The 23,644-nt window shown below is 33.2% G+C and overlaps 2 protein-coding genes across 3 annotated transcripts; one reads left to right on the forward strand and one right to left on the reverse strand.

The window, feature by feature from the left end:
• Positions 1-215: 215 nt before the first annotated feature.
• LOC120074643 lies at positions 216-5,713 on the forward strand. Of its 2 annotated transcripts, XM_039027829.1 has the most exons (14): positions 216-422; positions 685-846; positions 947-1,008; positions 1,357-1,434; positions 1,522-1,603; positions 1,755-1,825; positions 2,079-2,180; positions 2,604-2,693; positions 3,315-3,389; positions 3,644-3,676; positions 3,977-4,054; positions 4,397-4,462; positions 4,655-4,722; positions 5,328-5,713. In XM_039027829.1, the coding sequence occupies exons 2-14, from the start codon at positions 792-794 to the stop codon at positions 5,347-5,349; spliced, it is 882 nt and encodes a 293-aa protein (XP_038883757.1). In that variant the 5' UTR covers positions 216-422; positions 685-791; the 3' UTR covers positions 5,350-5,713. The 2 variants fall into 2 exon arrangements, with proteins under 2 accessions (XP_038883757.1, XP_038883758.1); XM_039027830.1 differs by lacking the exon at positions 216-422 and having other exon boundaries at positions 748-846; positions 947-976.
• A 12,606-nt stretch (positions 5,714-18,319) lies between these two features.
• Positions 18,320-20,350, reverse strand: LOC120074455 (protein transport protein SEC31-like). The gene has a single exon (XM_039027581.1). It carries the CDS (start codon positions 19,865-19,867, stop codon positions 18,665-18,667), a length of 1,203 nt encoding a protein of 400 aa, XP_038883509.1. The 5' UTR covers positions 19,868-20,350; the 3' UTR covers positions 18,320-18,664.
• Positions 20,351-23,644: the final 3,294 nt, after the last annotated feature.

Raw genomic sequence — 23,644 nt, forward strand, 5'->3', positions numbered from 1 at the left:
TAAGATTAAATTAAAATTATAATAATAGAAACTAATATCTAATTATAAGACCAAAATTACAAATTAACCTTGTTATTATTATCATAACTATCATATTATCATCGTCCATGATATGTTGTGTGACGTTATATGAAAATTTCCCGATAACTAGTGACGAGCCCAGCCCAATTTAGAAGCCCACCCATATTTAAACTTGTGAAAATAAAAGAAACATAAAAATAAAAGAAGAAGAAAAACAAATAAAATTTAAAAAAAAAAAAAAAAAAACCCTATCGGCAGTCGGACAGGAGCACCCTCAATTCTCGACTTCTCATGATCTGTGCTGTGATTGTGAGGATTTTCCCAGTCCCGCGCGCGATTCACGAACGCCCGCCACCGCCCTTCTCTTTCTTCCTTCCGCGATTCGCCGCCTCTCCATACGGGTTTTCCCCCAATCTTTTTATCTCTTTAACTTAACTTAACTTGGTTTCACTTTCAGCTTCTTTTATTTTCAACCTAATTTTGTACTATTGTTAATTAATTAATTATTATTATTTTGAGCAAATACTGTTAATTAAGTTGATATTTTGTGCATTTTTTTATATAGGTATTTTATGCATTTTAGTGCGTCCACGTCCAGTATCGTTTTGGAAATAATTTGATTTCATATTTATTTACTTTTTTTTTTTTTTTATGGGCTACCAGGTTAATTTAATAATATAGCATTCCGGATAACCACTTCAGACTTAATTCCGTCCTCCTCCCAGCCCTCAATTCTCCGCTCTAGGGCTTCTGATTTGACAAACGCCACTATGGCTATGCAAACTGGAGTAGGGCTTTCGAAGATCCTGATTCTTGTTGGAGCTGGTATTTTCTTCTATTTCTGATCCATCCTGCAGTTTATATGATGATCTAAAACCATTTTTTTCGAGAGGTTGTTAATATTGCTATTCTATTTATTTTACAGGTTACTCTAGTACGATCCTCCTTAAGAATGGTAAATTATCGGATGTGTTGGGTGAACTTCAGGTGTCGATTTTTCTTATTTTGGATGTTTTTTCTTTCTTTTCCTTTGTTCCCTGCTTAATTAGCTCCTATATTTAGATTTTTTTTAGGGAAGTTCTAAGATGCTATTGAGTATTGAGTTTTTGTCTAAATTGTCGATAAGGGTGTTTTCAAATTATTACTATCATCGTTTGTTTATGATGGACTTCAATATCTCACTTTCTTGGATATTATTGTTACGAAATAACTTATTGGGTGTCTCATGAGTTTGTCTCAATCTAATTTAAATGATTGACTCACTTGGCTCAGCAAAGCGTTGTTAAAATTTGTTTAATTTATGAGTGACTGCATTTTGTATTGTTGTGCTTACAGTCCTTGGTGAAGGGCTTAGAGAAGTCTGGGGAACAATCCGAGGGTGATTCTGATTACTCTGATGCTATCGCTGCTCAGGTGCTGATTAAATATATGTATTTTAAAGAGTTTTTGTCTGATAGTCACTTATGTGGTTAAAGAAATTCCTATTTGACTATCGTGTAGGTGCGTCGATTAGCTATGGAGGTTCGTCAACTCTCCTCTTCACGTCAGATCACTATTCTCAATGGGAGCTCTGGGAATATTGGCAAGTGCCAACTTATATTTAATCAGTTAATTGGAAAATTGCACAATTGATTATCTTTGTTGATGTCCCAATAAACGGATCTTTGCTTTCGCTTAGTGAAATAGTTCTCTGTGCCAGTGGCGACTCTTTGATTATTTATTTGTTTTAACAGGTAATATATCATCTCTCATAATTCCAGCTGCTACTTTGGGTGCTTTGGGATATGGATACATGTGGTGGAAGGTAAAGTTAGATTCTTTTTCAGATGTTCTAATATTACGTCATATGTCCAAAATTTAATGGCTTTATGATTTTTTTTTTTTTTTTTTTGTCTTTCTATACTTCTGTATCAATAAGTAATTCCCTTTTTCTTGATTTTCTAAAGGTATTTTTATTAAACTTGTTAAAAGCAGTGCTCCACATAGTGTTTCACATTGGTTGGTTCATCTTTATTTTTTTTCATAATTCGTATCTTATTTATTCTTCCTGTTTGTAGGGACTTTCATTCTCGGACCTTATGTATGTTACAAAGCGCAATATGGCTAATGCTGTCTCAAACTTAACTAAACATTTGGAGCACGTATCAGAGGCCCTTGCTGTAAGTGTGGCCTACTATACTCTTCAACCTGTTTTATTTAGAGGGAAAAAAGTGTATGTATGGCTCATGTCGTAGTGTTAATATTTTTATTAATGACTTTTGAGAAGCTGATGTACGTCTCTGCATACTAATTCTTAATCCATATTTCAGATATTACTGACATTTAGTAGTTCTTTTATTTTTCCTGTTATGTATGTTATGTATATTGTGGAATTAGACATTATAGAACATTCAACTCATTCACCCCACCCGTCAAGCTGTGTATTTTCTTTTCCACTTTTGTTTTATTATTACAAAAGCCGTGTAAAATAACCATCTTCTTTAAACAATCACATATAGGTGTTCAAAATTGTCATATTGTTGCATAAATGATTTAAGGAATATGTTGACAATTTTTTACCTTTTTTTTTTCCCGCTGTATAGGCAACAAAGAGGCATTTGACACAGCGGATTGAGAACTTGGATGATAAGATGTTGAAGCAGAATGAACTCTCGAAATTGATTAAAGAAGATGTATGTGATCTAAAGATTTTGCAGTTCCGTGACACTAAAGTTTTGAGTTTTATGTTATGTACAAGTTTTAGGAAACCAACATTTTTGTATATAGCCTATAGTCATGTGCTAGTGTCCAGAAGTTAAATAGTGAATGGATCCATGGACTTTGTGGTGGTCTAAAGTTATCCTGATATAAAGAAATTTTATACCACCAAAAATACTGATTCTTCTTTCTTATAAACACATTTTGCTTTATTTTTTCTTAAAAAAATCCCTTGATTTGTTGCAATTGCTCCATTGTGGTACACTTCTTTTCCCATAGTGTTATTATTTTTTATTTAAGAGAAAAACCAAAAAGATAAAGTTCTCTCTCTCTCTCTCTCTCTCAATATATATATATTGCATGGTCCGATGCTTTGAGGTATGGGAATGTTATGTATTTTTGAAATACCTAGTCTCAGAATATTGATAACTCCCATGTAATATGATTTCAAATAAACCAAGCTAAAGCTGCTTTCTTATCCCTGTATAGAAGTAGTGAGTTCAAAATTCTGTTCACATAAAGTGGTAGGTGGTGCATTCTGTTAAATATTTGTTAACATTTACATTATCTTGATATGGCTAAGACTGGTGGAACAGGTAGCAGGAGTTCAAAAATCTCTTTCTAACATCGACTTTGACTTGGGCCAGTTGCAAGACATGGTTTCTGGTTTGGTGAGTTTTCCATGAGATTGTTGATCTGATCCATTTATCGCATTTACCATGTCGTTACTTTTACAGTTTTACTTTCACGGACATGTCAAATCAGTATTTTCTATTAATGCTTTTGGTTTTCAAATATGATAAGTGATGAGGAATTCTTTAGAACTTGGTTTACGAGAGGGATACAACATTAAAAGAAATTACATATGATGTATCACTGTTACTTGAGCATTACTAAGTATATTACATCTCTTTACTTGTTTCAGGATGGGAAACTAGCTTCTCTTGAAAATAAGCAGGTGAGAAACTTCCTCTTTTATATTTTGGTATTATAATATTACTGATTTGGTCAGCTTGACTGCTCTTCTTTTATACTCTAAAAGGCGAGGTCTCCAATCAGATATAATAAATTGGGTGAAGTAGTATCAGCTATGTAGTTAGCAAATATTCAAAAAAAAAATAAAATAAAAAATAAAATAAAATAGGGAGGCTTACCATAGTTGTTCTCATTTCCCGACATGGTTTTGTTTTTAACTTTGCAGAATCATTTTGCTGCTATGATATTGGAAACTTTGCTTATGATGATTCTTTTTTATCAGGATGTTGCAAATATGGGTGTATTCTTCTTGTGCAACTTGGTTGATGGAAAACAAGCAAAACTGCCGGAAAGTTTAAAGGTTGAATCCAGTACTTATTCACCTTTGCCTGAATCGAAATCCAGAACAACTCAGCTATGCTTATGATCAAATGCAATTAGATTGTTTCAACTCTCTCAATAGTGTGTCCTCTGACTCACTAATTAATTTCATTGTTTGTGGGAGGGGTCCTGAAGTTATATTTCTTTTATTTTTCCCATATTTATCATGCGTGTATGTTGATCAATTTAAGTACTTGCTCGATTATTTCCGTTACTTATTATTTCAATTTTAGAATTCATGTTACCGACGTATCTTACTGTCCACTTCTTGCTTTCCTGTGGAACTAATAGTTATATCCATTATCCATCCCGTTACTCGCAGGAGCAGCTTAAACTTTCAGGCAAGACTCAGGGTCTGCTGACGCATCTGGAAACTCCTAGTCTAAAGGTATGCGATGTGCAGCAACCCGATCGGTTGAAGGGGGGATGCATAATGGTTTTGGATGTATATAGAATTGGTTTTTATGTGGGGAGATGTTTGGAGGGTATTAACACGTATATGAGTGATTTATTACCTGCCTTAAATATCATTTAACATTTATTACTTATATTTGTAAGTGTGCCAATTGTATTCTTTCAGGGTCTTAAAGAACTCACTGACACACTGTCGCGAGATTTTACAGTTGAGCAACCAAGAGCCCTGATCAGGTTTGTTAACTTTTTCTTTCATCTTGATCCTCCGTTATCAGATTGTTAGTGGCGTTGGAAGAATTGATGTTGACTAATGTGCAACAATGTTGTTTAATTAGAGTTTTCTCATTATACTTTGAGAAATTGGAATTTAAAACAATAAACACTGCATATCTTGCCTCATCCTACTAAGACCAACCCCACTACCAAATCGTGCTAGTTTGGATATGTGAAGTATGACTACCTTGCCCATATTAGATTGCCTTGGTTTCTACTTTCCGTTGGGGAAAAGTTATTAATAGAATAAAATAGAAATAGTTGAGTGGTCAGATTCTCTGGACTAGATGACCTCGCCTAGAAAGTTGTCTCATTTTATGAGGGGTTTTGTTTTAGTTTTCTAATTTAAAAAATGTACGTTTGTTTTTTCTTGCCAATTTAAGAATATAAATCTCTCTTTGCTATGTTCTCTTTAGAGTTCGTCTGGTCTATTTTCCTTCCGTATCTTGTTAAAAGGAGAAAAAAAAGAATTCTCTTTGCTATGTTTTCCTTTTCCTTTACAGTTTCGTAGGAAGATGCCTTGCTTTGTTGTGTATCATTTATACGGTTGTTTTTACAAATGGCAGGTCCACATCAACTAGATGTTAGTGAGAAGAGAGAGATTGTGTGCTGTGCACCCTCCCTTGTTAATTCTATCATCTACACAATTTGTTGAAGTTGTTCATCATACATATATTCCAAGGAGGCGTTCTTTTGGCATTCTCTTGTATGCAATTTCTTCTTTTCCCTAAAATCTATGAATAGTTCATTTTGCAACGAGTAAATTATCATGCGATGTTAGGACATTTTGGAGTGTGCTCACTCCTTCACACAAATAAATTTTAGTATTGAAAATTTGAGTTCACCTCCAGATTCTACAAAATCATGATATGTAAGGGTCATGGAACAGAATTTTGCCCTGTAATCTCCTAGTATTTCCGCTTCTTCTAGTTGATTGTTCCATTGTTAATTACATTATCACTTCTTTTTCTTGCCTTTTTTTCCTTCTTCAGTTCATCACCAGATTTAAGATTTTTCAATATGACAAGTCGTAACACTATTTTAGAATGCACGTCAAATTTACGCAATCTAATTTAACATGTTATGTTTCTTTATGACTTCATCCAATCCCAGTTGGCAACCAAAAAACACTATACTCGTGAATTGAAGTATTATTTTGATATGTTTGTTGACGGTAGTGTCGAAGAAAAAAATGCACTGTTGAACATCAAGTCTCCCTTGGAACCCCATGTCCAGCTTGTCCACACTTCCTCTGGTGGGTATTCCTGTCACCTAAGTTGGACAATACACCCACTCAGTTTCTTGAGAATTAAAGCAAATGGATCGGCTGCGATGTTTGTTTTGATTCATTTTATCACCAATGGCACATAAAGCCAACGGCTGTAGTCATTGTTGACAACCCCATCGGCACCTTGGCATCCTCTGCATCAAACCTGATCATTCGAGAACCTATAGCTGATCTGTACATCACCTCGCATGCACCTCCACTTCTCTTTTTCTTATGCATTCAATTATATAAAACTGATTCAGCTTACATATTACCATCATTGTGGTGAGTGAAGTGACAATTGCTTCAATTCTCGAGAAACTAAAAATGAATCCTATGATGAAGTAGCAAAGTACGGCTAATAAAAAGCTGACAAAGAATCAACAACCTGGGCCGTTCCTGGGGTTGAGACCCAGCCCAATCGTTAGCCCAAACGAAATGTTTGCAGGGAGATGTAGGAGAAGGAAGGGGAAGATGGTGGATTAGCCATTAGGTAGGTGAGCTCAGCTCATGATTGAATTTGCAGATCCAACGTGGGGGACCGTTTCTGCGGTGCGAGCGACAGCATGTGATTGTATCTCCCGGCTATATCTTACGTGGATTTTCCCGCCCGTTCTTCGGCTCATTTTGACGCAACCATGACGTCAAGCTGATATGTATCGCCATCGTCCCGAAGCGACGTCGGACCCCTCTTTGTGTCTGTATGGTATTGGTCGAAACTTGAAATTGAGGGGGTATAGTGGGTGGCACGTGGCAGTGGTGAAGAAAGAAAATGTTAATATATATATATATACTGGAGGTGTAATATGTAAGAAATAGGAAGGTGGGTATGATTCAAATTTACGTTGGAAATTAATATTGGGAAATGAGTCACCGAAAGCAGTCATTTCCAATGAGATCCTACTCGATAACTCAAATATACGAATCTTTGCTTCTGTAGCTCTCAGTCTCTCGGGATGGCAAGGGAGGCAGGACGGAGTAGGGTTGTACTTCCCATCTCCATCTTGTAGGAATTTTTAGTCTCCCTCCATTCCATTTTCTATTTTGGAGAGTCAGATCGGGGTTCAGGGATTCCTGATCATGATTTAGGTCCTCACAGGAAAAAACCTCTATTTTTTATTTTTTTATTTTTATTATTTAGAATTAACTAAAATTAATATTTGTATTGAAATAGTAAATTTTATATAATAAATTAGTATTATTGTTACATATATTTGTTTAAATTAACGATTAAAAAAATATTTTAATGTTTTTTATTATATTAAAAAATAAAAAAAAAACTAACTAAAACTATAGTTTTAATAGTTTATATATATATATATATATAAGACAGTTCCGAAACTTACGTCGTTAATAAGCTTCAAATTTGATCAAAATAAAATTTGTATATACCGAACTATTGAAACGTAGTGACAGTGGTAAGTCCAAATCGATCTGCAGGGAAGTGCGATTTGTTTCGTTAGGTTAATTTTCTAACTAGAGCGATAAATGAGGAGTTTTGCATGGAAACGATCTATGCGTGAAATTTAAAATAAAAAGGTAAATGTAATATAGAATAGGAGTCTATCTAATTACTAGAGCAAAAGAGAGTCTCCTACGCAATTTCTTTTATTAGGCATCAATTAATTACACTGAATCCGTCAACCCCTCAACTTATTAAAAAATCTAATAGCCCAATTAGCCAAATTCGATATTAAACTAAATTAGCCCTAATTCAATATACAACTCTTCATTCTTAGAGACATGCAAGTTAAAATTGAGTTGCATTACGAAAGGGTTCAATTGTTGAGACATATTATAAGCCGGAAAGACCATATCTTATAGCATGATTTATTTGGAAAAGATTATATTAGGACATACATTCATTTGGTCAGAAAAAGTCTAGACTTTACACATGCGATCATAATATGTGCAACTAAATCAATCAATATATGCATAGACTAGATTTTACAAACAAGAATTTCAATAAACTAATTTGTCAAATCAATTTATAAAAATTTCATTAAGATTCAATCAAATCATCCCAAAAAGTTCACAACAATTCAGTTAAATTAATTAGAAAATCTTAAAGAAAATAAACTTAGGGCTCTTGTTCAAAAGAAATTAGATATGAGTTACCCCTTAATTCATAGATAAATCCGAGATACACATCCAATCCGTCGATTACAACCCAAAATAAAAAGAAAAACTAACCTAAAGATACTAAAATTTGAACGGAAAAGAAGAAAATTGAAGTTTTACTTCGGCCTCCATCAGTTCAACCCCCAAAAGTTAGCATATTTTGACCTAAAGACGAAGGGAGGTATTTATAGAAATCATCGCAACATTGCAGTGCTGGGGAGAGCGTTGCAACACTGCCGTTATACAAACTTTGGAGCGTTGCAATGTTGTAGGTAGTGTTGCAACGCTGCACATTCTGCCTTATAATGTCAGACAAGTGTCAAGCAAGCGCCAGGCTAGCGTTGCAACTCTGTGACAGTGACATTTTCGTAATTTTCACTCTTTTGAAGCTCAGATGCTCAAATCACTTCTAAATTGCTTCAAATTAACCCCGTTCTTCACCAAATCGCTAATTCTACCTCTTGATTGTTCGATATCTACAAAATAGGAAAATAAACACATAAAATCCAATAACGAGCCCGAATTAAGCTAAGACTAATAGCTCTTTTTGAGAGCTATCAAACACCCTCTACTTAATTCTTACTCATCCCGAGCAAGGTAGAAATACACAATCAAATAGCATACAAAACAATTAAAGACATACTAGCTTAATTCGCAATGTTGTTACTCCAGTCTCAACAGTCAAATTGAATGAAATTTGAAATCACGAACAAAAATCAATTATGATCAATCAATGAAGCACAAGTTTAAGAATGATTCTCAATCTATTTACGCATGAGTGAGCCTAGAGTTTTGCTAGTTAAGCTTGCACAACTCTGAAAAGTTTTAAAATGTCCTCATCCTGTTTTTTCCCTACTTTGGTTCGATTATCGACCTCAGAAATACCACACTTGCAAAAAAAAGAGGGCAACACTAAGACAAGGGTGCCTAAATACACACATACAAAACATAAAAGGGCATTTATTTTACCTAGAGGGCTAGCTTTCACACCCCACTGTCGGGAACCTATCAACTCTTTTCACCTCTATCCATGCACACATGCACACTATTTTTTGCAGGAATAACTTATGCCTCATTTTCTTATTTTATATTTTATATTTTTTTATATTTTTATTTTTTCAACTGACTATCTCTTTTTTTTTTTTTTTTTTTTTTTTTTTTTTTCCTTTTTCTTTATTCACAGCAAGCCTTATTTTATCCACTTTATCTAGTTTTGCTCTAGACAAGTATGGTTACTCCTAAGTCAAAGGTGGACCTTTCGGGGTGACAACAGAAGTACAAACCAGATAACCCAATTCTAAACATGCAAGGCTTTAATTTCGGAAAACAATGACTTAAAGATGCATGAGAGATAAGAAACATTTTTAAAATTTGGGCTAAAAATCATGATCATGCATTCCTAACGTTTTTCATGCAAATTTTATTACAGGAAGAGTGCGTCATAAACTATCATAATAACAAAAGAGCAAATAAGCTAACAAGGTAATCGAAGCACACAAGCATAGTCCGAGCACAGCGCTCAAGGACCCCAAGCTAAAATAAAATTAAAAAAAACTACCCAACGGGTACCCCACCCCTAACTTAAAATGATACATTGTTCCCAATGTATTTCAAGTAAAGCTCAATAAAAATAAAGACAAGGAAACAGAAAACCCCCTGACAATGATGTTGCACATGGGATGGTGGTGGTAGTAGGCTCGCCTCTCAAAAAGATACTCCTCTCCTCTAGCTCGTCCCTACAAAAAAAAAAAAAAAAATGCTAATCTAGAAAACAAATAAAGAAAGCAATAAATTTTATCACTTGGCTCCCTTTAGGAAGTGCATATTTTTAACGTCGATTGCTCGACGTGACTTATCCCCTGTCGAGGCACAAATAAATTCTCTTATTTCTCTGGTCTCTTCTTAGATAAGTCGATATAGTTCAGTAAGGCTATAAGGCTCTTCATCTTTTAAAGAGAACCAGACAAGTCGAATTTGGTATTTTTCGTATTAGACAAAAAAGGTAAAAAGAAAGAATCAAAAGACTCAAGGACTAAATCTACTGAAAATAAAGACTCAGACTCAACTGATTCTTGAGAACAAGAAGAACAAAACTAAAAAATATACGATATACCAGCGTTAGAACAGGGTGAGTTTTTTCCACCTCTAACTCCATCACCTGGAAATCGACGGGTTTAGACTCAGATTCTCCATAGTTCTTACAGACTGGTTCTAAACATGACATGCTATCCTCCAACTCATCCTCAATGTCGACATAGATTACCTCATCGCCGCATACCTCAGTGATGTCATAAGATGTGTGTAATAGGGTTCCCATCCTCTCTCAATTGAATCAGATTGAGTCTATCAAACTCTGAAGATCAGCTCTAACCTCAGTTTGAAAACTAAAGCTCTCCTGGAGGTTGTGAATCTCTTGCTAAAAAATAATATTGTTAATAGCAAGTTGTCTAATCACATATTCTAATAACATACCTGAGTCGGTGTGTGTTAGCATGCATCGTCATGTCGGATGTGGCAGGATCTGAATCATAGTGGAACTGGTCCTATCTTAGGTTTCCATAGCCATAAGACTCCTCCCTAGGCCAATGAAAATCGTCATTCATATAACCAGGATACCGTCCCATGAAGTAGTCTCGTGGCATAGGGCTTCACTGTAGACTTAGGCACGCTTACTCAGGGTGATCAGTCCTACATGCTTGCACTTGCTACGGGCTACCTACAACCAATTGACTAACCAAAGAAGTTAACTCAGCAAGTTGACCTTGAAGGTCACGAACCTCGTCACTAAGTCGAGATGCTCCACTCGATTGTCCCCATCCTTGTTGATGATATCTGTCGATGCTTAAAATACTGATACAAAAAGGAAAACAAATTAAAAGCAAAAGAATACTCTAACTAGAAATTTAAGAACGAAACGTTAATGGCTTCCCCGACAACGATGCCATTTTTGACAGACCTAAATCTTACGTCGTTAATAAGCTTCAAACTTGATCAAAAGAAAATTTGTATATACCGAACTACTCTTATTACTACTAAAACATAGCAATAGTGGTAAGTTCGAGTTGATCCGTAGAGAAGCAAGATTGTTTCGTTAAGTTAATTTTCTAACTAGAGCGGTAAATGGAGGGTTTTGTGTGGAAGAGATATATGCGTGAAATTAAAAATAAAAAGGTAAATGTAATCTAGAATAGGAGTCTATCTATTTTCTAGAGAAAGAGAGAGTTTCCTATGCAATTTCTTTCATTAGGCATCAATTAATTACGCTGAATCTGTCAACCCGGCAACCTATTAGAAAATCTAATAACCTAATTAACCAAATTCAATATTAAACCAAATTAGCCCTAACTCAATTTTCAACTCTTCCTTCTTAGCGACATACAAGTTAAAATTGAATTGCATCAGGTAAGGGTTCAATTGTTGATACTTACTACAAGCTGGAAAGATCATATCTTATAGCATGATTTATTTGGAAAAAATTATATTAAAGCATACATGCATTTGGTCAGAAAAAATCTAGACTTTACACATGCGATCCTAATATGTACAACTAAATCAATCAATAGGCTATGATGATTTTGCATACAAGAATTTCGATAAACTAATTTATCAGATCAATTTATAAAAATTTCATTAAGATTTAATCAAATCATCCTAAAGAGTTCACAACAATTTAGTTAAATTAATTAGAAAAATTTGAAGAAAATAAACATAGGGCTCTTGCTCAAAAGAAATTAGATAGGATTTATCTCTTAATTCATAGACAAATCCAAGATACACATCCAATCCGTCGATTACAACTTAAAACAAAAAGAAAAACTAATCTAAAGATACTAAAATCTGAAGGGAAAGAAACAAGATTGAAGTTTTACTTTGGCCTCCATCAGTTCAACCCTCAAAAGTTAGCATAATTTGACCTAAATACGAAGAGAGGTATTTATAAAAATCATCGCAGCGTCACAACACTGGGAAGAGCATTGCAACGCTGCAGAGCGTCAGGTAGGGGTGTTCATGGGTTGGGTTGAAAGACTTTTTAGACCACACCCAATTGTTTGGGTTATAAATTTCTTCAACTCAAATAACCCTTCTTAAAAAATGAATCCAATCCAACCCAACCTAACCATGAAATATTTGGGTTGGTTTGGTTCGGGTTAATCGGATCATTTATTCAAAATTTTGTTCTAAAAAGAAACAAAACTTAAATATGTAAAAAACTAATTGAATTATTTTTATATATTTAATTAAGATTAACTACTCAATTTCAATTTATATAGTGGGTTTTTTTCTAAAATGCCAAGAAACTACTTTTAAAAAGTTGTTGAAGAATAAATTATTCAAAAATTAAAAGTAGTTTTTATACTTACCGTTTCAGTTTTTTTTTTCTAATTTTAATTATTATTATTATTATTATTATTATTATATATATGTTAATAATTAAAAAAATCAGGGCGGGAGTGGGGATCGGGTTTGGGGTCAGAGACGGGGCGGGGATCCCCTCCCGTCCTGTCTCTTATACACATCTAGATGTGTATAAGAGACAGTTATATATGTTAATAATTAAAAAAATCAGGGCGGGAGTGGGGATCGGGTTTGGGGTCAGAGACGGGGCGGGGATCCCCTCCCGTCCCCGACTTAAATCTCCTGTTTGACCACCGTACCCGGTCAAACTGGGGATTTCCTGGTCCCCGCGGAGAATTTTGTCATCCCTATCTACCTCGCCTCCCCGACCATTTTCTTCTCCTTCACTTCCCTATCAATCATATTTTCTATTCTATCTTACTTTCTTAGTTAATCATCTCAAAACCAAAAATTCTAACTAAAAACTCTTAACTCTCTTCTAGCTCTCAATTATCTTTTAATTAACTTAGATATCAACATGAGTTGCGCCCTTGGCCATACCTCCCTCAACCTGTGGCCGAGGAGTCCAACTTTCATGCAAAGTGTGCCAACCTCTCCCAAGCCTAAAAATTCCACATAGATTCGATCAAGCCATCAGATAATTGAATTTGAGAACAAGAGAAGACCTAAGTCAAGCTCCTTAAACTCTCTAGCTTTCACATTCTCTCTAACTTAAGGATCATAATGTGTGTGGTAAGCCCCACTTCGGTGTTCAAATTCTCTTTTTTATGTCACATTCAAATAAATTCACTACTGTCACAAAAAGGTTATGTGCATTTCTTCTATTGAATTTTAGCACCAACATTATCTATTTCTCTAGCACAATAATTTAGTCATCGTAGTTTTAATTCATTCAATTGAAATATAAATTCTAACAAAAAAAAAAAATGATGAGATTAATGCATCATTACTTGAGTAATTTTACGAGAAAAAAAGAACATGTAATGAGATCATCAATATATTTAGAAAGATATTAGTCAAGTGCTTATGTACCTTAATCTAAATATAAAANAGATATTAGTCAAGTGCTTATGTACCTTAATCTAAAAAAAAAAAAAAAAAAAAGAAAGAAAAAAGAAAATTAACACAATTAACGCTTCATTATGATGAAATAAAACTTTAGAGCCTGAATTCTGGAGTTTGAGAAGACCATACAATGCACCACCCCTCATCATTGTTAATCAGTGTGTACAAGATACAAAAAAAATCAATTATTCACCTTTTCAATAATTATCTAATATTACTTTAAATAATAATATTCTGATATTCTTCCCATGTAACCACTTTGCCACGCGATGGTGTTTCGCTTTCCATTTTCTTAAACCTCAATTTACAATCATACTAAATTTATGGTCATTTGGTAATCATACTGTCTATTTGTTTACTAGTTATAATATTCATTAACTAATTTTTTATTTTAAAATTTAGACAAGATGTTGAAAACGACACATAATATAGAAATTGTAAATAAATAAGTTTATACGATTTTAATAAGTAAAATTAAATTTAAACTCATTGTAAAATGAGACTCTAATGTTACGTTATTTAAAAGTAAAATAATCATTTGTCCCAAAGGAAAATAGCTTTCTCTATTGTATATGTTTTTGCACTCCTTAACTTTTCTCTATGAAATTATGTGCCAGAGAAGTTTTATAGCAGTCAAATCAAGATTCAGAGTCTATATTCTTTTTATAAACCATGAATACGAGGCATCTTTAATTTTCTAATTTTGAAAATGATCTAGTTTTCTTACTTTTCTTTTTTTCAAACATCGACTAGATTCCAAATGTCCCCTTGTTTATATATAAGACAAATTACACAAAAGTAACTCAAGATCATATACTTGGCTATCAAATTTGTTTTATTTTTTCAAAAAATAAGTTTTCAATTCAGTACTTATCCAGTTTCAAACAAATTCCTAACTTCAATGAATATTGAGTGGGTAATTAAAAGTTACATTAGTTAAGAAAGGAGATGATCATAAAGTAATAGACCAATATTTCAATTGATAATAAAGTCTTTTGGGTGAAATGGAAAACAATGTCATCATAACTTATGTCAAAATAAGTGAATAATACCATACTACTAAAGAAATATGTGGAGGTTTAATTTCATTATATAATACCTAGCAAATGGTATTAGATCTTATACCCACGTGCAATTATTAGCGATGGAAAAAAATTGATAAATTTCGATGATTTAATTGTCACAGTGATTTATGGTGTTCTTGAAAAAAGAAGAGCTAAGTTAGATAAGAGTAGACTATCATAGAAGCTAGAGAAGTAAATAAAGAAATCACCATTTGAGGGGAGAGATTATATGGCTCTTTGTTCGAGATTGTGGGTGTGGGACCAAAAAAAAGTTAACATTGACTAATAATGGAAAAAGATGGTGGGATATCCAATATCCATTTATATGAGGTCTTTTGGCTAGAATCAAAAACAAAGATAGAGGGCTTATGTCCAACGTGAAAAATATATACACCGTACCATCATGAATATATTTAAAGTTGTATTTTTCATTTGGTATCAATTTTTTTTTTTTTTTTTTTTTTAAGTCATGTTGATAAAATCCGTGTATTAGAAAAGTGTGAAGGCTCCATTGGGAGTACAACTAAATCAATGTCTCACATTTGCTAAAGAAAAGGTTAAAAGTTTTAATTGTAGTTAATAATGGAATGAAGAAAAACCCATAATGCATAAAAGACAACATCTTCAACAATATTAAGTATATTATGGTAAAGGCTAAAAACAAACCGATTTTAAATTTAGATCCGCACATTAACTAACACCCTACTAATCTTAGGCATAAAAAGGTAGAAACAAAAGCAAGTGAGATACTCTTGTATATATACATAAAAGATTCTTTGATCGAATTTTAAAATAAATGTATTAGACCATTGAGATCCCAAAAAAAGTAATGGTGTTTGAGTTGGAGATGATAAAAATTTATAATTTGTGGTGTTGGTTTGAAGTGTAATGTGGAGGGAAAATGAAATGGTGGTGGCAGACAACACGGTTTTATGAAGATGTTCACTTCCCATTTTTAATTAAATCCATCTCTATTTGACGAAATTATTGTATTGGACCCATTTTTCATGTCCTCCTTTTAGATCAGCCTATTATTGTCCAATTCTCTATAATATTAATAATTCCTTATCCCATTAACAGCTTTACTTTAATGCCTCTAAATAATCACAACTTTTTAGATCTTAATTCAAGTCAAATGAGGAGGTGGAATATAAAAGCATACTCACTTTCTTTTTGTTAACGTCCACACTATTATTCAATCTTCCATCCTTCAAAAATTTATTATTATTATTTTTTTAAAAAAAAAAAAAAAATTGGGGGTTTCAATCTATACGTTTATATGTTTTTTTTTTTTTTTTTTTTTTATATATATATATAAAAAGAGCTACATATTATTTGAGTGGTTAAGAAAAATATTAGGATTTTTTTTTAAAAAAATATATATTTAAATACATCATACTTCAATATATACTATATAGTATAGTTAAAGACATGTGATAGTGTGTGAAATTCTCAACATTTTAATTGAAATTATAACCAAAAAAGTAATGTCAAAAGTCATATGTATCTTGTTTTAAGATAATTTAGAAAGAACATGAACATCAAAACTATATATATCTTATTTGTTTTATTAAAACCAAATATGGTTAATTTTTCTTCCCTGAAGTAGGGGAAACACATTAAGAAATTATCATGTAGAAGTGAAGAAGATATAAAAGTTCTACACTGTATATAGTGAGATATTGGTGGGATTTTGTTAGATCATCAATAATTGGCATGCAATCATTTTCTCGATGTTGGAGATCCAAATCTCCATACTTCATATTAGTTATTTTTTAATCATTCAATTAGTGTACCTGTAAGAGAATAAATGTATTGGTTCTATGAGTAACCACCTTAATTTTAACCATCACATATTTTCATGGGAAACAAATTATTCAACCGAATGATATAATTTATTTAAAAGTTCAATTTCCATAAATATATACTATCCCAAATACTCGTATTGTCAACATGATTTCAACTAAAATTTAAAAGGACAAACCACCTCTATTTTATGAACTTTCTCCAATTATCATCGTAATTCGAAGGTTGTGTCTAGTCAATAAATATTGATGGATAAAATAGAAATTTACTGAAATTGTAATGACAAAAGGGAAAAGTAAAGATTCTCCTCTCATTTGTCTTATTTATGTATAATCATAGATTTGAATAATAATAATAATAAAAAGAAATAAAGTTAAAGGTAAATACAAATCTGAGTAAAAAGAGAAAAAGTAGTATTTTTCATAATCATTTTATAATTGAATAAAGTTGCTATTATTATTTTAAGAAAAGCTAAAAGTCGGGCCTTTGGTGAACATAAAACAAACCTTATTGTCTTTTTTTTTTTCTTTTAGTTTCGGAAACCCAAAGCATAAAGGTAAGTTGCAGCTACACCAAAGTAGTAAAGGCTTGAAAGAATTGAACCATTGTGAGCTTTGTTTTTGTCCGGAAGGTAATGTAGCTAGAAATTACAATAACTTAAACCAACTGCGAGTTTAATCATGGTCATAAAATAATTATGGTAAACCCATTGATTATGGAAATTGAGCAGATTATTGTTGTGAACACTAGAGCGGTCTCCACCTTTTAAGGTAGGATTAGAGGTGGCTTAAATGCATTGATTAGACAAATGGCATGTAACCAAAAACATTGGAAAGGACCGTCGCGTCGGCAAATTTAAGATTGAATTGAACGAGGGAGAGACACAAAATAAGGACAATGATAGTCCAATCAAATTATTTTTTTTTTTAAAGGAAAAACCATTTCCCGTGGACACACCAACTTCGAAATTGGTGCTACTGCTTCACGAATTTCCATGTCCTAGATCCCAATGCCACTTTCTTCTTCTTCTTCTTCTTTTTCGTTTTAATAATTGCATGCATAACAATATAAAATAAATACTATAAACATGGTTCCATATTCAACCATCACTTAACGTGAGATTACTAATTTTCTTTTCTTTTATTTGGTTGTTGGGAAGCGGAAATGGGGTTATTTAATTAATTTAGGGTGAATAATTGGAATTTTCTCATATTAGTATTGTATTTGCTAGAAGTCTAGTGGTTTGCCAGAAAAGGTTAGACAGCTAAAAAGCTGTACTTTCTGTCTTAAAACCAGAGGCATCGACGAAATTTTGGGGCACCACATCCACGTCCGGTTTCCAATCCTGACTGCAGATTCATCTTTCTTTATATATATTTTGAAAATAAAATTACAAATTAAATACACCTAATTAGGTTGCATGAATTTATGTACTTTGAATAGGTCATTAATTACGGGGAGAAAACATGATGGCATTGACATATAAATATAACACACACATGAATGCATATATCCGAAATTAAAAATCTACACCTTTAAAGATCTTTGACAGGTAATGGCGGCTTCATATTCCTAAAATCTCGCCTCCAATCGCTCCTAAATTATGGAAACTATTCTCTTTTTTAAAAATAAAATTTAGAAAATGGTTTAATGAGAGAGAGAGAAATAATGGAAGAAGACAAAGATGAGAGGCCATGCTGCTTGGTCGCTAGGCAAGGCTACTGCAACAAAACAACTAAAGAAGAAAATAGTTAATTGGGTTTCATATGCAGATTAGGTGCATGCAGCTTTCAGAATGTAGAGACAGTACGAGGAGGATGGATGGTTTAGCTTTAGCCTCACTGTTTGACGGATTTATCTACTTTACCAAAAACCAACCTAATTAACTGCTCCCTCTCCCCTTTATTTCAATATATTGGCCATGGCACACCAACATAGCGAAAATGAATACATAAATAAATAACATTGTCACATTACCAATATTAATTATATGAATGTGTAAGAAGAAAAACGTATGCGAAATTTGAAACAAAGACGAAATCCCAAAATGGAAGTGTAATGTCATGTACATAAAATTGGGGAGAAACAAACACAAACTGACCGATTTTCGTTAATTATACCTCTAATTTGATGTGGGTTTGTGATTCTCAAGACTCGTAAACATCTTGGTATGGTTGGGGATATATATATATCTAAATAGATGGAAATGAACAGTGATTAATAATTAATCTGAAGAACAAATCCAAGATTCTATCATACCTTCACTTCTAGTAGTCACATTCTCAGACCCTTTATCTCCATGGAAATCCAAAGAAGAAGAAGAAGCCGAATAGTTGTTGTTAAGTTTAGTACCGGTACAGTATTTGCTATTCATGGACCTAAATAAAGCTTGATCGGACGCTCCTCCTCCTCCACCACCACCACCATTTCCACCACTGCCCCAGGTGGCCGGAAGAATATTCCCACTTCCGGAAAGCAACTCTTCCGGGAGAGGCGTTTGATGAAGAGGGTGATTCCGATGGGTCTCGGCTGTGGGTTGGTCGGAGGCGAGGAGGTTAATATTGGGTTGGTGGAGAGGGGGAGGGGGAGGAGGCTGGAGATTGAAAATAGAGGACATAGGTGGAAGATGATGATTCTGTTTTGGGAGGAGAAAATCGGAGGAAGGAGAGAGAAGGGAATTACTTGTGGATGGTTTTTGGGGAAATGGACGGAGTAGGTAAGGTGGGGAAGAGGTGGAGGCCGAGCCGCCAAAAAGATCGAGTCGGGCTCTAGGGAAAGAGGAGGCCGGTGTGAAAGGAGGCGCAGGAATCCCAGTGAATTCCTGAACCATGGCTCGAAAATTGGAAGTATCGGTTGTAAGGATGGTGGTTGGGGCTCGCCTCGAAGCTCGGGTTCGCTTCCTCGGGTTACGAACGGAAGCGTTGTTGCTGGGAGTACCGGCGGCAGTGTTGTTGTTAGTATTGTTAGGAACGACGTCGCTTCGATCTGTGGTGAGAGTTAAACCCCGTGGGGCTTGGTGGACGACATTGGTTTCCGTGGCTTGATGATGGACTTGACTATTGGTCGCCGTCATATACGATTGTGGCTGTGAGGAAGAAGGCGGCATGGAAATGGACCCGGGAAGTTGGATCGGGTTGAGGTCCGATCTCGGGTTTCTGGGCCAGAGGAAATCGAGATTGGGAATGGAATTTTGGTGTGATCGAGTGGGTAAAGGATCGAGGAAGTTGGAGAAAGGGTCGAAGAGGGAAGAGGAGGAATGAAGGTGGTGCGTGGCTGGTGGGGATGGGTTAGCCTTAGTAGTAGTAGCCATGGGGCCGACATGCCCGGGCGGTTTGTTTAAGAAACCAGAGAACCCCTCTGCGCGTGAATCGTACTCCTCTTCACCACCGCTCGAGCTTTGTATACTTCCACTACTCCCAGAATCCATTATCAGGCCAACACGTACGGACACCCACAAAATCAATCACGGGTGCAGAAAAAAAGGTGATGATCTGCTGCTGCTGCTGCTGCTGCTGCTGCGGCCGATTACTGACTTACTCACAATCCTACGAAACCCATTTGATTGATTAGAAAGGGGATAAAATAAAAGAAGAGCCACCGGAAGATGGAAAGTAGGCTTTAACAAGCCACGAAATCGGTGGTTGTAGAGGTCGAGGTGGTGGAGTCGTAAACTGGAAGCTCCACTTCTCAACCTTAGATTTTTCTAAAGGGTTAGGGTTTTTGGAGAGAGAGAAGAAGAAGAAAAGAAGAAGAAAGAATGGTGTGTGTGTGTGTATTTTAATTGGGGGAAGGGAAATAGAGAGGTTGCTTCTGGCTGTGGTTTAACTCCACGAAAAAACGATCAAAGTGGGGTATTCATGTGAGAGAAGAGGCGGACTCAATATGCTACACACAGAGTCAAAGTAAATGCAACTTGCCTGTTTTTCATCCGCCCTATCTACAATAATATACCACCAAAAACTTTAAATCATCTTAAACCAATTGTCTTTTTATTTTTTAATTTATTTAACAAAAAAACCCAATTATTAATTAAACATTTTATTATATAATATATATATATATATATATATTTATAATATTTATTTATATAGAAGGAATCATGAGGTTGGCTAGCAACCAAACTAGAGAAAATGTAGAGGGTTGTTGAGTATTACAAAAAGTCAAGAAAATCACCACCATCATTATACTTTTCCACACTTATCCCAAGCCCAAATTTGTACTTTCACCTTCTTCTGACATATACCCCTGCGTGTGCCTTGTGGCGTATAGTATCAATATCTTTGCAAAGCGACCAATATCAATAAATAGAAAATTAAAGAAAGAAAATAGGGGAAATGAATGGTTATTATTTATTATAATACAACATAGCGATGTAAAATGATTTAAGACGATATACATGGAAAAAATGAAAGAATTCTTTATTCTTTTAAACATCTGAAAATTCTTCTCCGATTCTTCCAGTCGCAAACGCAATCATGTGAGTCATTAACTGTTAATTCGGGATCAGATCCATTGTGTTTCACTGTACTCCCCGTGACCCCATATATTATGCAATATCATTTCTATTTATACATATCCAATACCTTTTTAAATCCACGCCCAATATTTTAATTTATACACCGTTACACTTTTTATTCTCTACTCTCAATTTCATCAAGCAAATTTAAATAAGTGTTTCAATTTCTATTCTAAAATATATTTTTGTTATAAAATGTATTTTAAAAAATTATTCTTAACATACTGCCGATAAATTATAAAACATACATATGGTATAAAAATAATGAAATTGCAAAGAAAAACGACGTAAGAGCTAAACTTTTATTAAAGTTTGTGCGTTTTGACAAAATTGTTAGATGATTAATATATAAAATTGTTTTAAAAAAAAGGAAAAAAATGAATCAACTTATTTATAAATATAATAAAATTTTATTATCTATTAGTGAAATACTACAATAGACCAGTCTATCGTGGTCCTATTGCAGTCTATTACAAATAGACAGTGACAATTTTTTATAGTTGAAAATATTTTCAATAGTTTTATAATTTAAAAGAATTATATTAATATATATTCTTTATTAATTTTTGTGAAAATTAATGAGTGAATAGGAGGAAATTTAATAAGAGTAAGACCTGCAACATACAACTAAGTGAATGTTACAACTTCATGACATTAAATGTTTACGATATAGACAATTTTATGGGTCAAATTTGATTTATTTTCTATATATTTTTTATTCTACTTGATATATGTAGAATTAGTTTATATTTTCGGGATAATTTCACAATTAGCAAAATAACTTTTTAAAATCAAGTCCATGTCTTCACTTTTTCTATTTTGCAAAAATGGCAAGAAGCCAACCCAATAAAAAAGGAAAAAATGTAAAAAAAATCCTTCAATATTGTAAACATGCGAGCATACAACAAAAAGAGAAACAAATTTGCACGTTTTCAAAGATGAATTATTCATATACTTCATTAATTGATTTGGTCAATTAACTGATATACCTAAAATGTTGTCTATGAATAATGATGTACTTTATTTTAGATATATTAGTTGGTAAATACTAGATATATTATTGATACACTCATATCTTAATTATTTCAAGTATTTACTAATTGATATTTGATATACAATCATGTCTTATATTTAATACAATATCGATACACTTAGAATATCATAACTATAAAATGAAATACACATGTTTTACTTCAAATAAGTTATTGATTGAATGTGGTGATTGATGTTATATACCGTTGATACACTTGGAGAATGTTGATCGATGTTAGATACACTCATGCCTTTGATATAATTTTTCTACACTTGGAATATCATGTATATAGAATGAAACACTCATGTTTTACTTCAAATAGTAACTAGTTGATATTTAATTTACTATTGATATATACTTGAAATATCAATAAAATGAAACATGCATGTTCTACTTCAAAATAAGTTACTTATTGATGTTTGATTTCCTACTGATATACTTGAAAACATCAATAAATGAATTCAGATGAAACACACATGCTCTACTTCAAAATAAATTAATGATTGTTGTTTACTTTACTGATTTATACTTGATATACTTGATACACTTGCTACACTTGATTGATATACTTGATGTACTTGTCAATCATGCACTCGTTTATGCTTCTCGTAAACTTGATATACTTTACTGATATACTTGATAGAATTGAAAATAGTGCACTTTATTGATATAGTGCTGATAAATTTGTCAATCATTCACTCATTTATTATATGTTGATAGACTTAATACACTTGACTGACACTTGATTGTTATGTCAATAAACTTGATAATAATGCACTCTTTTATAATGCTGATACAACTTACTAATATACTGTTGATATACTATTGATAAATTTGACAATGATGCAATTGAATGAGTTGACATACTTTATAACGATACACTTAGATTCAAAGAAAGAAAGAAAGAAAGATATCAGATGATATTCAAACAAAAATCACAAAGTTCTTAATAACAATCAGATTGAAATCACATAGCAATCTGATACATTTGTACCTATATCTGATATACTGTTATACACTTGGAATATCATACTTACAAAATAAAACACACATACTTTACTGATATACACTCTTTTAAATATGCCAATTATATGACTATTACTACAGAAAATTGGATTACGTGACGTTTTTTCAATGTCAAGTAAAGGATATACCTGATACTTATAAAAGTATTGAGTATTCGGCTGTCAAGTATAATATGATAACTTGATTATGAAAAAACGTCAAGACAAATGTTTCTTGATATAATTTTCATGTCAAGAAAGATAATACACTTGACATTGGTGATATGTCAAGTTTATTGATTCTCGATATTGATTATGTATCATATATGCTAACTCTTGACCTTTTTTATTCGTCAAGTGTATGTTTTTTTAAAAAAAATTAAATGCCCCAATTGATATTCTCATTTTCTGACTTCTATTCCAACAATACAATTACATCAACTAAATAAACATTATACATTTAAGATCTATCAATTCAATATATTCACTAAAAATTCTATATGTTCATATTACAACAATATTCTCTTTCACATATACATCCACAAAATAAAATCTCAACTATTGCTTTTGTATACAAAACTCAATTTTCAACAAACACAAAAGTGATAAATTGTTTAATAAGTAACCTCTCAACAAAGTATATTATTTAAT

Source organism: Benincasa hispida, chromosome 3 (genome assembly GCF_009727055.1).
Source record: "Benincasa hispida cultivar B227 chromosome 3, ASM972705v1, whole genome shotgun sequence".
Lineage (NCBI taxonomy): Eukaryota > Viridiplantae > Streptophyta > Magnoliopsida > Cucurbitales > Cucurbitaceae > Benincasa > Benincasa hispida.